At 37.9% G+C, this 14,681-nt stretch overlaps 1 protein-coding gene across 1 annotated transcript in view; it reads left to right on the top strand.

The window, feature by feature from the left end:
- The window catches only part of GABRG3 (gamma-aminobutyric acid type A receptor subunit gamma3), a 659,887-nt gene that overhangs the window by 328,679 nt on the left and 316,527 nt on the right, over positions 1–14,681 (top strand). Inside the window, exons 4-5 of the mRNA XM_059180244.1 lie at positions 12,219–12,439; positions 14,389–14,471. Of these exons, the coding sequence (XP_059036227.1) occupies positions 12,219–12,439; positions 14,389–14,471 (304 nt within the window). The remainder of the gene's footprint in view (positions 1–12,218; positions 12,440–14,388; positions 14,472–14,681) is intronic.

Raw genomic sequence — 14,681 nt, forward strand, 5'->3', positions numbered from 1 at the left:
GTCATCAGACTGGCAGCAGACCTATCCACAGAGAGTTGGCAGGTCAGAAAAGGGTGGCATGATATATTCAGGGTACTAAATGAGAAAAATAGGCAGCCAAGAATACTTTATCCAGTAAGGTTGACATTCAGAATGGAAGGAGAGATAAAGAACTTCCTGGACAAACAGAAACTAAAAGAATTTCCAACCCTGGAGAAATATTAAAGGGGATCCTGTAAGTGAAGAGAGCCAAAAGTAACATAGTTTAAAAAGAAACAATCTACAGAACAGGGACTGTACAGATAATACAAGGGCACTAACTTCTTATCTTTCAGTAGTTACTCTGAATATAAATGGGCTACATGCTTCAATCAAAAGAGACAGAGTATCAGATTGGATAAAAAAGCAAGAATCATCCATATGCTGTCTACAAGATACTCATTTCAGACCTAAAGACATACCCAGATTGACAGTGAGGGGGTGGAGAACAATTTATCATGCTGATGGACATCAAAAGAAAGCTGGAGTAGCAATATTCATATTAGAAAAATTATTTTTAATGTGTACAATTTTAATGGTTTCCTGCAATTGGAAAAATACATGGTATATTGATCAATTAGTATCCTTTTTGTACTTATATTATAAAAGTTATGCTTTCATTAATTATAAGTACTGAAGATTCCAAAATGGAATTTGTATCTAGGTAGTGCATTTTAATGTAAACAATTAAAACACATGAGAGACTATGGACTCCAGGAAACAAATTGAGAGTTTTAGAAGGGAGAGCGGTAGGAGGATGGGTGAGCCTGATGATGGTATTAAGGAGGGCATGGGTTGCATGAAGTACTGGATGTTATATGCAAACAATGAATCATGGAACACTACATCAAAAACTAATGATGCGGGGTGCCTGGGTAGCTCAGAGTGTTAAGCCTCTGCCTTCGGCTCAGGTCATGATCTCAGGGTCCTGGGATCTAGCCCCGCATCAGGCTCTCTGCTCAGCAGGGAGCCTGCTTCCCCCCTTCTCTCTGCCTGCCTCTCTCCCTACTTATGATCTCTCTTTCTCTGTCAAATGAATAAATAAAATATTAAAAATAAAACCAATGATGCACTGTATTTTGACTAACAACATTAAAATAAAATAAAATAAAATAATATATAATTATGCACATATACATATAGAGTTCTAAAAATGACATAGGCTATTGATTCAGTCTGCAAGCCAGGTATATAATACAAATTAGTTTTAAACCAAAGGGATGAAGAGGGACACGACATCATACTTAAGGGGTCTATCCAACAAAAATATCTAACAATTATAAATATTTATATTCCTAACTTGGAAACAGCCTATTATATAAACCAATTAATAACAAAATTTTAAAAAATGTCAAAGATAATACAATAATAGTAGGGGAATTAAATACCCCACTCAGAGCAATGGACAGATCATTTAAGCAGAAGATCAACTAGGAAAGAAGGGCCTTAAATGATGCACTGGACCAGGCAGACTTCACAAATATATACAGAGCATATCCTAAAACAACAGAATACACATTCTTCTTAAGTACACATGAAACATTATCCAAAATAAATCACATACAGGGTCACTCATGAGGTCTCAACCAGTACCAAATATTGGGATTATTCCTGCATATTTTCAGACCACAATGCTTTGGAACTTGAACTTAATCACAAGAGGAAATTTGTAATGAAGTTAAACACTTGGAATTTAAAGAACACCCTACTAAAGAACGAATGGGTCAACCAGGAAATTAAAGAAGAATTTTAAAAAATTCATGGAAACAAATAAAAATGAAAACACAACTATTCTCAAGTTTTCATACAACTATGGTGGTCCTAAGGGGGAAGTACAAACCAATAAAAGCCTTTCTCAAAAAGTTAGAAAAAAATCTCAAATACACAATCTGAATATACTAATAAAGTTGCTGGAGAAAGAACAGCAAATAAAGCCTCAACCAAGCAAGAAAAGAGAAATAAAGATTAGAGCAGAAATCAATGAAATAGAAACCAAAAGAAGAGTAGAACAGATCGATGAAACTTGAAGCTGCTTCTTTGAAAAACTTAATATCAATGATAAACTCCTAGCCATACTTCTAAAAAAGAGAAAGGACTCCAATTAATAAAATTATGAATGAAAGAGGAGAGATCACAACCAATACCAAGGAAATACTAACAATTATAAGAATATATTATGAGCAAATATATGCTAACTAATTAGATCTGATAGAAATGGTTGCATTCCTGGAAATGTATAAACTATGAAAACTGAAACAGGAAGAATAGAAAACCTGAACAGACACATAACTGGTAAGGAAATTGAAGCAGTGATCAGAAATCTTCCAACAAACAGAGTTCAGGGTCAGAAGGCTTTCCAGGGGAATTCTACCAGTAATACCTATTCTTCTGAAACTTTATTAAAAAAAAAAAAAAGAAAGAAAGAAAGAAAGAAAAAAATGGAAGGAAAACTTCCAGACTCATTCTGTGAGGCCATCATTACCCTGATCCCTCAAAAAGAAAAAGGCCCTATCAAAAATGAGAATTACAGAATGATATAATCCTTTCAATTGATGCAGAAAAAGCCTTTGGCTAAATGCAGTATCCTTTCTTGAATAAAACTCTCCATAGTGTAGGGATAGAGGGAGCACACCTCAATATCATAAAAGCCATCTATGAAAAGTGCACAGTAAATATCACTCTCAGTGGGGAATAATTGAGAGCTTTTCCTTTAAGGTCAGGAAAACAACAGAGATGCCCACTCTTACCACTGTTGTCCAACATAGTACTAGAAGTCCTAGCCTCAGCAATCAGACACAAAAAGAAATAAAAAGCATCAGATGGCAAAGAAGAAGTCAAGTCTCCCTCTTCACAGATGACATGATACTTTATATGGAAAACCCAATAGACTCCACCCCACAATTACTAGAACACATACAGGAATTCAGCAAAGTGGCAGGATATAAAATCAACCCACAGAAATCAGTTGTATTTCTATACACTAACAACGAGACAGAAGAAAGAGAAATTAAAGAATTGATCCCATTCACAACTGCACCAAAACCCATAAGATACCCAGGAATAAACCTAACCAAAGAGGTAAAGGATGTATACTCTAGAAACTAGAGAACACTTAAGAAAAAAAATGAGTAAGACACAAAGAAATTGAAAAACATTTTATGCTCACGGATTGGAAGAATAAATATTGTTAAAATATCTATGCTACCCAAAGCACTATACACATTCAATGCAATCCCTATCAAAATACCATCATTTTTCACAGAACTGCAACGTATAATCTTAAAATGTGTATGGACCCAGAAAGTACCCCATATACCCAGAGAACAGTTGAAAAAGAAAACCAAAGCTAGTGGCATCACAATTCTGGACTTCAAGCTACATTACAAAGCTGTGATCATAAAAAAAAAAACAAAAAACAAAAAACAAACAAACAAAAAAACCAAAACAGTACTGGCATAAAAACAGTCATATAGATCAATGCAATGGAGTAGAATAGAGAAACCAGAAATGGACCCTCAACTCTATAGCCAACTAACCTTCAACAACATGGAAAAACATAGCCAGTGGAAAAAAGACAGACTCTCCAATAAATGGTGCTGGTAAAAGTGGACAGCCACATGTAGAAGAATGAAGCTGGACCATTTTCTTACATCATACACAAAGATAAACTCAAAGTGGATGAAAGAACTAAATGTGAGACAGGAATCCATCAAAATCCTAGAGGAGAACACAGACAGCAACCTCTTCGACCTCCGCCACAGCTATGTCTTGCTAGACGCCTCTCAAAAGGCAAGGGAAACAAAAGCAAAAATGAACTTTGGGACTTCATCAAGATAAAAATCTGCACAACAGGGACACCTGGGTGGCTCGGTTGGTTAGGCACCTGCCTTTGGCTCAGGTCATGATCCCGGAGTCCTGGAATTGAGTCCCACATTGGGCTCCTTGCTTGGCAGGGAGCCTGCTTCTCCCTCTGCCTCTGCCTGCCATTCTGTCTGACTGTGCTTGCTCTCCCCGCCGCCCGATATATAAATAAAATCTTTAAAAAAAAATCTGCACAACAAAGGAAACAGTCAACAAAACTAAAAGTAACCTATGGAATGGAAGAAGATATTTGCAAATGACATATTAGATAAAGGGCTAGTATCTAAGATCTATGAAGAAATTATGAAACTCAACACTGAGAAAACAAAGAATCCAGTCAAGAAATGAGCAAAAGATGAACAGACATTTCTCCAAAGAAGAAAGACAAATGGTCAACAGACACATGAAAAAATGCTCCACACCCCTTGGCATGAGGGAAATGCAAGTCAAAACCACAATGAAATACCACCTCATACCAGTTCATATGGTCAAAATTAACAAGACAGGGAACAACAAATGTTGGCAAGAATGTGGAAAAAGTGGAACCCTCTTGTGCTGTTGATGGGAATGCAAGCTGGTATGGTCACTCTGGAAAACATTATGGAGGTTCCTTAAGTTAAAGATAGAGCTACCCTACAACCTAGCAATTACACTACTAGGTGTTTACCCCAAAGATACAAATGTAGTGATTCAAAGAGGCACCTGTACCCCAGTGTTCATAGCAGCAATGTCCACAATAGCCAAACTGTGGAAAGAGCTGAGCTGTCCTTTGAAAGATGAATGGATAAAGAGGATGTTGTGTACATCGACAAAGGAATATTACTTAGCTATCAGAAAAGATGAATACTCATCCTTTACATCAACTTGGATAGATCTGGTGGGTATTATGCTAAGTGAAGTAAGTCAGTCATAGATAATTATCATACAGTTTCATGCATATGTGAAATATAAGAAATAGCATAGGGGATGGGGTGGCTGAGTGATAGACATTAAGTGATGTAGTGAGCACTGGGTGTTATATGCTACTGATGGATTATTGAACATTATATCTGAAACTAAGTATGTACTATATGTTGGCTAATTGAATTTAAACAACAACAAAAAAATGAAATACTCTTAAACACCTATATAACAACCCAAAAAGACTATCTAAGTAATGTGCTGGTTATGAACTATAATTTTCTTCCCCATTTCAAAGAATACATGCTATGATGTAAAGAATAGAGAGATAGTATCCAAAAGATAATAAAGATACTATCTAAAATTGGACTCAGTTTTGCAATAGGTTTGGTAGGTTTGAAGACATGAATATCACAAACTTTGAGGAGTTAAACTTTCTAGGAAAGGGAAGGGGATTGAAAAATGTAATGCCAATAAATGTAACATCTAGTGCATGGGCCTATCGGTCAGCTTGCTGTGTAACAAACCATCCTAAAAATATGTGGGTTTTTATTATTCCTCATGATTCTTGGATTGGTTGTGTAAGCTGTATGATCTAGGATGGCTGGGTTAGGATTGGCTAGTCAATGATGGCATTACTCATCTATCTAGGTGATGGCTTGACTTTAGCTGGGGCCATGAACATGTCTGGGCATTTGTCTCATTTCTAGCAGATTGACCTAGACTCATTTGTTTGATGGTTACAGGGTTCCCCAAAGCAACAAGAGGGGCCAGCCCCAGCACTCAAGACTTTCCAAGTTTCTGCCACTGTCACATTTGCTATTGTCACATGTATAAGGCCATGGACAAAATAAAAAGAATCTTTATAGCTGTTTTCACAAATAACTTTCCAAAGTACAAGACACACTTTTACCCTTCACCTACCTCTTTAAAGTTTTAATAATGTGCACATAAAGATTCAATATCACAGATTTTCCACTTGGTAGTAAATTTGGATAATAATGTTTGTGAACTGTCATAGTGAATATTGAGACAGTGAGAGTTTGGGTAGCAAGGACGGGTGCATTTTCAAATGGAAATCTGAAAGTGGCAGAAACTGTGTTTAAGGAAAAATGAACACCTTTGGATAGTTTGTGTTGTACTTCTTATACTTTCAACTAACCTTTGTCCCTAGATGAGTTATCTGAGCAGCCTAAAGGAATGGGTCTGTGATTATCATTTTATAAAGAAAATTTCCAGTGATTCATTTTACTAATATATTTATCCATCAGTATCAGGCATGGTGCTAATGTGCTTGGGATCTAAAAAGAAAGCCTTTGGCCCCTGGGAATGTGTGTCTCCTGCAAACCCAATCTCCAAGTCCCTGTCCTTTATTAATCATTTTTTTCCATTTGACCCTCTTTTATGTTAAAGGAAAGGGGAAAGTGTTAGGAAGTAATTTTTCTGAGTTTAGAAGTTACAAATTGATATCATTAAGAAGCATGATTTTTCTTCTGTTTTGTCAAAATGCTCCACATGTTGCAATAATTCATGGTCTATTTAAGAATCATTAAGCTCTCCAATTATTAAAACAAATTATGAACATAGGTTCTTCACATGCATGATGTTTTAAACTGGGGGATTCTGCACATTCATCATTAGTGTTTTAAACACATTAATTTCACAGCTACTTATCGATTGCATAAAATGTTTATCTGTAAGAATAATTTTTTTCTTCTACAGAAAGGAAAAATGATTAATGACATTACAAAGAAAGTTTGAGAAACATAAAAATATTTCTCTGTGGATGGGAAATGTTTCTTCAACATTTAATCAAATGTAGACACAATAAAACATCTACCTCATGTACCACATATACCATCTTCACTATACTCTCTTGAGTTAGAGTTTCTGTCAGGGCTTCAGAATAAATGAGTATCCCTCCAAACCCCACTGTCCCCAATCCCAGAGCATTATGGTGTGCTCTTTTCCCTTACAAGAAAGTAATATTGGGGTTGGGGACAGGAATCCATGTCTCACTCTTCAAGCTACAACCTCACACATGGCTCTGATTACAGTGGTCCGCACTTATCTGTGGTTTCACTAGCCCTTAATCAACCTCAGTCCAGAAGAGATGACTCTCCTCCTGATCTATCATCAGGTCAGTAGTAGCTTAATGCTATGTCACAATCCTTATGTCATTCATTTCATCAGCTCATCACATACACATTTTATCATCTCACATCATCACAAGAAAAAGGATAACTACAGTACTATAAGGTATTTTGAGAGAGATCACATTCATATAACTTTTTTTATGATACATTTGTTATAATTGTTCTGTTTTTAATCAGTTATTAATCTCTTACTATCTTTAATTGATAAATTAAACTTTGTCATAGGCATGTCTGTATAGGAAAAAAAAAACATAGTATATATAAGGTTCAGTACTATCCATGGTGTCAGGTATACACTGGGGGTCAGAGAATATATAACCCCAAAAATGATGGGGGGAGGCAACTGTACTTCATTTAGAACTCAAACATACAAAGTTCTTTCCAGTGGCAGGAAACAGAACATGTATAGAAGTCATTCTATCTCATCTTTATTGCAAAATTAAGACAGAAAAGAGGGAAATGGAAAATTAATTTCAACAGTGAAACACTAATGTAAGCAAGGATATGGAAATATAAAATGTTAGAATTGGAAGGTCCTTACATGAGCTACATTAACCACCCCATTTTACAGATAAGAAAACTGAGTCCAAGGAAAGTAACCTCATGTGGTTTGCAAACAGGGTGAACAAGGAGGGAACTTCTGCTTCTTCCTCTCACATTTCCAGTGGTTTCTACCTCTAACAACTAGATTTCAATTGCTCTCAGTCACCTCCAGGGAAGCAGGTTTTGACTGCGTAGTTTAGAACAATTGGTACTTAGCTGCTCAATGTGATTTGATGAAAATTACTTAATCTCTTAGGTCTCAGTTTACCCCCTGAGAGGAAGGGTTATTAGAGTCTTTTACTCAGTAATCAGAGCCTAGAAGGTACAGAAGCATCTGTACCTCATAAGAGTGACTTTGGATAAAGTTCTCATCTTGCTATATAATTTACTGATTTCAGATTGGCAGTTCAAAGTATTTTATTGTGAAGGCATATAACCTGTGTATTAATGGGAATAGGGACCAGAGACAATAGGAGAGGAGGGGCGAAGAGGAAGGCCCTATCTTCAGGACACTCTTTGTTTTGCCATTTTTACACAGCACCATTGTAAGGCTAAAACTCTGGCCTGAGGAGTTAAGGTGCCTACCCACCTCATTCAGTCTACCCTGTCTGGCAGAATTGTTACTCTCTCATCCAGTATGCTTTTGAACTTGCTTGCTCCACTTATCTGTATGGCTGACTCCTGTACCTCACCAAGGTCTTTTTTATAAGTCACCATCTCAATAAAGAAGGCAGCAACTCCTCCCTGCATCCCACTCCCCTTTCCAACTCTTCCTGGGCACCAGTTGGTACAGGCTGAGAAGTGATCCTCTTACAAACTGTTCCAGGTAATTTTGCATCCACGGTATGTGTCCAGTGTGAATCAACAAAGACTGTGCTCCATAGTTTCTCAGAGTCTGTAAAGGGGTTGTGCTCTGAAAACACCATCCCAGAAATGACACACCCCACTCTGTTTACATTTCACTTTATCACAAATAAGATGTCCAGACACGGCCCCAACAGGGGGTAAGGGAGATGCAATTCTACCACATATACACAGAGAGGGCTGGTGCAGTATTTGGTGAATAGGACCAATGACCACGATAATCTGTATCTAGTTGCCAAATATTTTCTCTCTCCTTCATCAGGGAAGATTCAGTCTACCCTTCTTCAAATGGAGCATCCCTAAAGGTTCACCTGGTCCCAGCCTCAAGCCCCAGATTATTTGAATGTGTGCTGGCATCCACATTAATTCACATGGTTTTCCTTTGTCCACTGACTCCTAAACAAAAAGAAAAGCTATTTGACTATCCCCACACGTGTAGTATATCTGCAGTGATGGAGAAGAGGCAGGAAAATCACAGTCAACTCACTGGTTTGCAGCAATTCTGAGACCCCACTGGACAGATCCTGAGCAGGCTCTGTTCCCTGGGAAGAAAGCAACTCCTTTGATTAAACTAATTCTGCTCCCAGGGTATGGCTCCAAAGGACGATTTTCCTGGCTCTTGACTCCATTGCTTAAGAGTTTATTATTTTTCCACTAACTGCATTGGTCATGGGAAAGTGGGCCTGGAGATGAAGCCCCCATTAAGGTCTAATCAGCTTTTCCAGATTACAATCTGTCCTTTATAGATAGGAATGCAAAAGTACATCTTAGTTTCACATAGTCACAGATTTCTCTTCCTGACTTGATGGTCCTTTGGCAGTAGAACTCCCTAAAACCTAGCCAGCTTCTTACCTATTAAGAGAGTTTCAAATGTGCATAGCCACATTCACAGAACTTTTGTCAACGCAATTCTAGGGTCCAGTAAGTGTCTTGGCTTTCCCATGTCACTGCCTCTCCCACCCTTTTACTTTCAAGTGAACTCTTACTCCTTCTTTTAAATGAAGTACAAGTGCCTCGGCTATATCAGCCTTCAGTGGAAGAATTAGACCTTAGTCTCTTATCCTGAAACCATATACAATTAAAGATTTTATAGGGTGGCAACTTAACCCATTTACCAATTTTTAGCAGTCGTCTGATTATTTCTGCAAAGCTGAGTTTCAATAGGCTTTTAACTCTCAAGGGATTTCTTGATATGATTTACTGATGGAGATGAGGAGCAGTTGCCTTTTCTAACCCTACAAGAAACTGTATGTGGTTTATCTTTCTTTTCTCTTTCATAACTACTTTCATAATTGGCCTCACTTGCTGGCCAATTAGCTTCTGAGATAATTTATTTCTTATGTAAACTTACCAAGCACAGTCAATAGCAGCCAACACATTCTAATTAATGTTCCTTTTCCATCCATTGTTCAAAGAGCTCTGTACTCATTAGACATGCTCTGCCTTACTGCAGGTGTCAACTTTACCAAACATTTTACCCATGTGTGACATGAGCAACCTTGCTTCCAGTTCTAAGCCAACACTACACGTTATATATTTGTTATAGCATTCTTTTTCAATGTACTGGTTTTGTTTTTATTGAGATAAAATTGACATTTAACATAATATCAGTTTCAGCTATACAAATAATGATTTGATTTACATATATATTGCAAAAGGGTCACCACAATAAATCCAATTAGAAATATATTTTTCTTGTGATGAGAGTTTTTACAATCTACTCTTAGTGATTTTTGGTTATGCAATACAGTATTGTCAACTATAGTCGCAATGTTGCACATTGCACCCCTGGGATTTACTCATCTAATAATGGGAAGTGTGTACATTTTGATTCCCTTCACTGCTTCTCCCACTTCTCAGTCTCCACCCCTGGAATCCACTAGTCTGTTCTCTGTATCCATGACTTTAGTTTTTTGTTTTGTTTTGTTTTAGTTTCCACATATAAGTGAGATCATAGGTATTTGTCTTTCTTTTTCTGACTTATTTTACTTGTTTCAGCACTGTTTGAAACCCATGCTTATTTATTTATTTTTGAGGTTTTTTAAAGTATTTTTTTAGAAAGAGAGAGCACACATGCATGAGTGAAGGAAGGAGGAGAGAGAGAGGGAGAGAATCCCAATAGACTCCTCACTTGCTAAGAGCCCAATGTGGGACTCTATCACAGGACCCTAAGATCGTGACCTGAGCTAAAAACAAGAGTTGGACACTTAACAGACTGACTTTTGGTGCTCCAAACCCATTTTAAAATTAGTCAGTATACAACAGGAAATAACACCTATGCATGCGCACACACACACACTCACACACACACATACACACAAACTTCCTCTTGTCTCTCTGTGTGTGCATTTCCAAGTTTAGAGTCTGTTCATGAGAGACATGGGCAAAGTTCTGGAAGGTGATAATGACACAGAGGTTATTATTCCCCAGAGGCATGTTTAGACAGGCAAATGGACAGAGGGGAGGACTTGCACTGGGTCCCTCTGGATGTTGAGAGTTCATTCAGCCCTGAAAGTTCCCACAATAACCTGCCCCTAGTTTTGTTCCCCTAGCTGTTCAAATGCTAAAGCAAGACTCAAATTCCCTATACATAATTCTTTCCACATTAAAAACTTGGATGCTTTTTGTCTTTTCTTGCTGGAATCCTAACCAAATTCATTTTTCTGGTTGCTACATGTGACCATCAAACTCGTACTGTTTTGTTTTTGGTGTTTGGTTTTTAACCTTAACTGAATATTTAATTCCCAGACTAAAATATAAGCTCCATGAAGGGAGAGAATTTTCTTGACGGCACAGTGCTCGGTCTTCAGTGATTTGCAGGGCATAGCATACTCACTGCAGCAGAGAGATGATGAATGAATGGATTTGTTAATAACAAACAGGATCTGGTCAGTTGAATTAACTACCTCAGAAAGGCTCTTTAATTGGAAACTCGGTGGAAAGAATAAATGTGGGATTTGTTCAGAATTACAAAACCCACACTCTGTAAGAATAATTCATTATTATATCTAACATGTAAATGAAATGAAAGAAATAAGAATTTCTAACAGTTTGCTTCTAGATCCTCTTTACTATGGACCTAATTGATGATAATCCTTTAAACTGTGCTTAGGGTAATGGCCTTTGGGATGGTACAGTCTCGGGACATTTCTTTAGGTCTCATGGTGAAATTGGTCCTATTCCACATCTAATGGTTGCAGCAAAATCTTATTCTGTTCGGGGAATACCAAAATGTTTCTAGTTACAGAGGTCCTGTGAGTCTCACCAGCCTTCTGTTGGCGTGGGTGTCTGTCACCTTTATAATTCTTTGTTGTTGCCCCTTTTCTTACTTTCCTTTTTGATTTGAGTGTGTGGTTCAATAAGACTTTAAAGTGAAAATGATAATTATTACATAAGCTACTACTGTATGGATCTATGCCAGACACTAAGGGTTTTTCATTTAATCATCTCCTTTCTTCTTTATAACCCATTTAGGATGTGGGCAGTCCACCCATTTTACAGATTAGAATGAGGCTTGAATAGGTCATATTACCTGTTAAAGCTTGGACTTGTGAACGCAGGGGGATCTGATTCTGGGCTTTCAATTATAGTCTACTACCACTAGCCCCTTATCACATTTTATGTGTTTATTATCATTTAAGACTTACAGAATATTTTGTACATATCTTATCACATAATAATATCACTAATAATACTGGTTATCATTTGTTAAAATGTTTACCATGTTGAGCAAGGCACTATACTGAGAGCTAGCAGAAAGGGACGTGGGGGATAAGGGTGTAAACATGAAGGAAAGACAAACTTTTGACAAAGAAAACAAAGCATACAGAAAATTCATTAAGGAACCACTTCGCCTCTCCTTTTGCTCTGTTTCAGGAATATCAAATTGACATATTTTTTGCTCAGACCTGGACAGACAGTCGCCTTCGATTCAACAGTACAATGAAAATACTCACTCTGAACAGCAACATGGTGGGATTAATATGGATTCCAGATACAATCTTCCGTAATTCTAAAACTGCAGAAGCTCACTGGATCACCACCCCCAATCAGCTCCTCAGAATTTGGAATGATGGGAAAATCCTTTATACTTTAAGGTGAGCTGTTGGTGGATTTTTAATTACTGACAGGTTGATAATTTAGATCATTTTAGAGATGGGACCCTATTTTCATTGTTGCATTCTATCACTTCTCATGTTTGACAGGCTACAGGATCCTGAAAAAGTTTGTTCCAATGTCACTATATGTAAAAATAAAGAATAAAGGCATACAGATGATCTTCAATGGATATAAACTGATTCCTTCATCAGAATCCATGTCTGTTGGAAGTGGGCTATGGAATTTTCTTTAATATATTTAACCCATGGGTCCACTAGGCTAGAAAAATAAAGATGCCTTGGTGTACTAATTAACAAATGTAATCATAACCAAATTTAAGACCACAGGAAAAAAGAGCACAGAGGACATTTCCCAGTACATCCTTAATGGAAGTGGCAGCTACAGTATAATGAGCCTTCCTGGGGGCCAGGCAGCCCTTACAAAGTTGGGCAAGGTAAGAGAAACTGCACTTCAAAGATGTGAATTGACTTGCTTGTCCAAAGTCACCATTGAGAACTAGTGTTACCAGAATTTGTGCCTGTGTCTGTATCTCTCAGAAGTCTTTCCACAAGGCTGGCCCAAGTCTAAGTAAATACCAAGCTATAACATAGAAGAGGGATACCCTGCACCTTGGGCAGCTTTTCTGTTTGCCTAGAGTTAGGATCAGGGCAGTACCCTCCAGACACTGTTGTTCCCACTGCCTATGAGCTCTTAGGAGCACTATATGTGCTCACTCTCTTCTATCACTTTATTTCACCACCTTTGTAGCACTATGGCTCCTCTCTCTGTCTCCTGTTCCTGCTTTTGTGAAGCCCTTTCTCCTTCTGTTCTTTCTGCCTCAGGACTTCCTCATTACTAATCCATTTCCACATCTATTCTGAGGTTTTCCACATGCCTACCTCCAACCCAGAACTTCATTTCTGGAATCCAGATGCTTGGAGCTCCTGCCTATGGGATGTCTCCTCCTGAGTGTCTGAAAGGCATTGTAAATTCCGCCTGCCTCAGCAGAAGGTGACTTGTCTAACTCTTCTGACCCATTTATCTTCTTGGCTCAGTGAAGCCCACCACCAGCCCCTGGGCACTTCTCTTCTCTCACCCCCACATTTAGTAAATGAGCTCTTAATTGCAGCTGAGTTGTGGCCACGTGAAGTCTATAACTCAGAATGGTAAACAAGTATCCACAGTACAAACAAAAGTACAGATTAAAACCAAGAGAAGTGGAAGATTGGAGAATTTCAACTTTCAGGGAAATAATAATTTTGGTAGGCGGGGAACAACAACAACAAATCCACAGCAGGTAGCTCAGCTGATGGATTATATTTAGAGAGTTGGCGTCTGTAATGAGTTTTTCCACATTAGTCTTAAAGGAGTGCAGAGGAGACTCTGAAGTGAAGGTGAACCTCAGCAAACCAGACTGGGGACATAACCTATCCTGGGATCCTTCATAGGAACTCGGGCCCCAGGGCTGTCTGTTCATGAAGGATGCAGTGCACACGCTTATATAGCCACCACCTGCATAGTCTAATGAGTGTTGTCCAAATTTGAAGTCCCTTCTACAAGTAGATTAGTTTGGCATTATACCTATTTAGACAAATACACTAGTTTGAAAATGGAAGGTTTTAATTCAGTCAAACATATAGAAGACAAAGACGTATAAAATAATAGTTGTTTTTATTTGTCTTCTCTCTGACTTGGGTTTTATTTCTAGACATAGTTTGGAATTTTTAGTAACTGAAATTCTCTCTGCTACCAATAATTAAAAACAGAATGAAATAACACAAAAGCCACTAAATGTTTATCCCTGAATGGCACCAATGCCGAGAGTGAGTTAAGTGCACTGCTCTCACTCCCCAGTTATGGTAAAAGGTGACTGATCCTTCGCTTTGACCTGAGACTTTTCTGGGTTGCTCCTGGCTGACCTCAAGAGTGACCCTTGGCTCTCCTGCAGGCTTACTATAAATGCAGAATGCCAGCTGCAGCTGCACAACTTTCCCATGGATGAGCACTCCTGCCCGTTGATTTTCTCCAGCTGTGAGTACCAACTTGGGGTATAAATGCTGTGTAAAGGAATGTCTATCTTCTGTTGATTTATGACAGATGGTCATGAGATCGATTATAGTAGCATCATTACGTGACAGAAAAAATGGATAATGATTTTGGTATTAGACACATGGGTATTTTCACTCTATTGTGTAAGACGTATGTTACAGAATACATAAATTTGGAAAAGCTGTGAGCAAC

This window comes from Mustela lutreola, chromosome 7 (genome assembly GCF_030435805.1).
Source record: "Mustela lutreola isolate mMusLut2 chromosome 7, mMusLut2.pri, whole genome shotgun sequence".
Taxonomy (NCBI): domain Eukaryota; kingdom Metazoa; phylum Chordata; class Mammalia; order Carnivora; family Mustelidae; genus Mustela; species Mustela lutreola.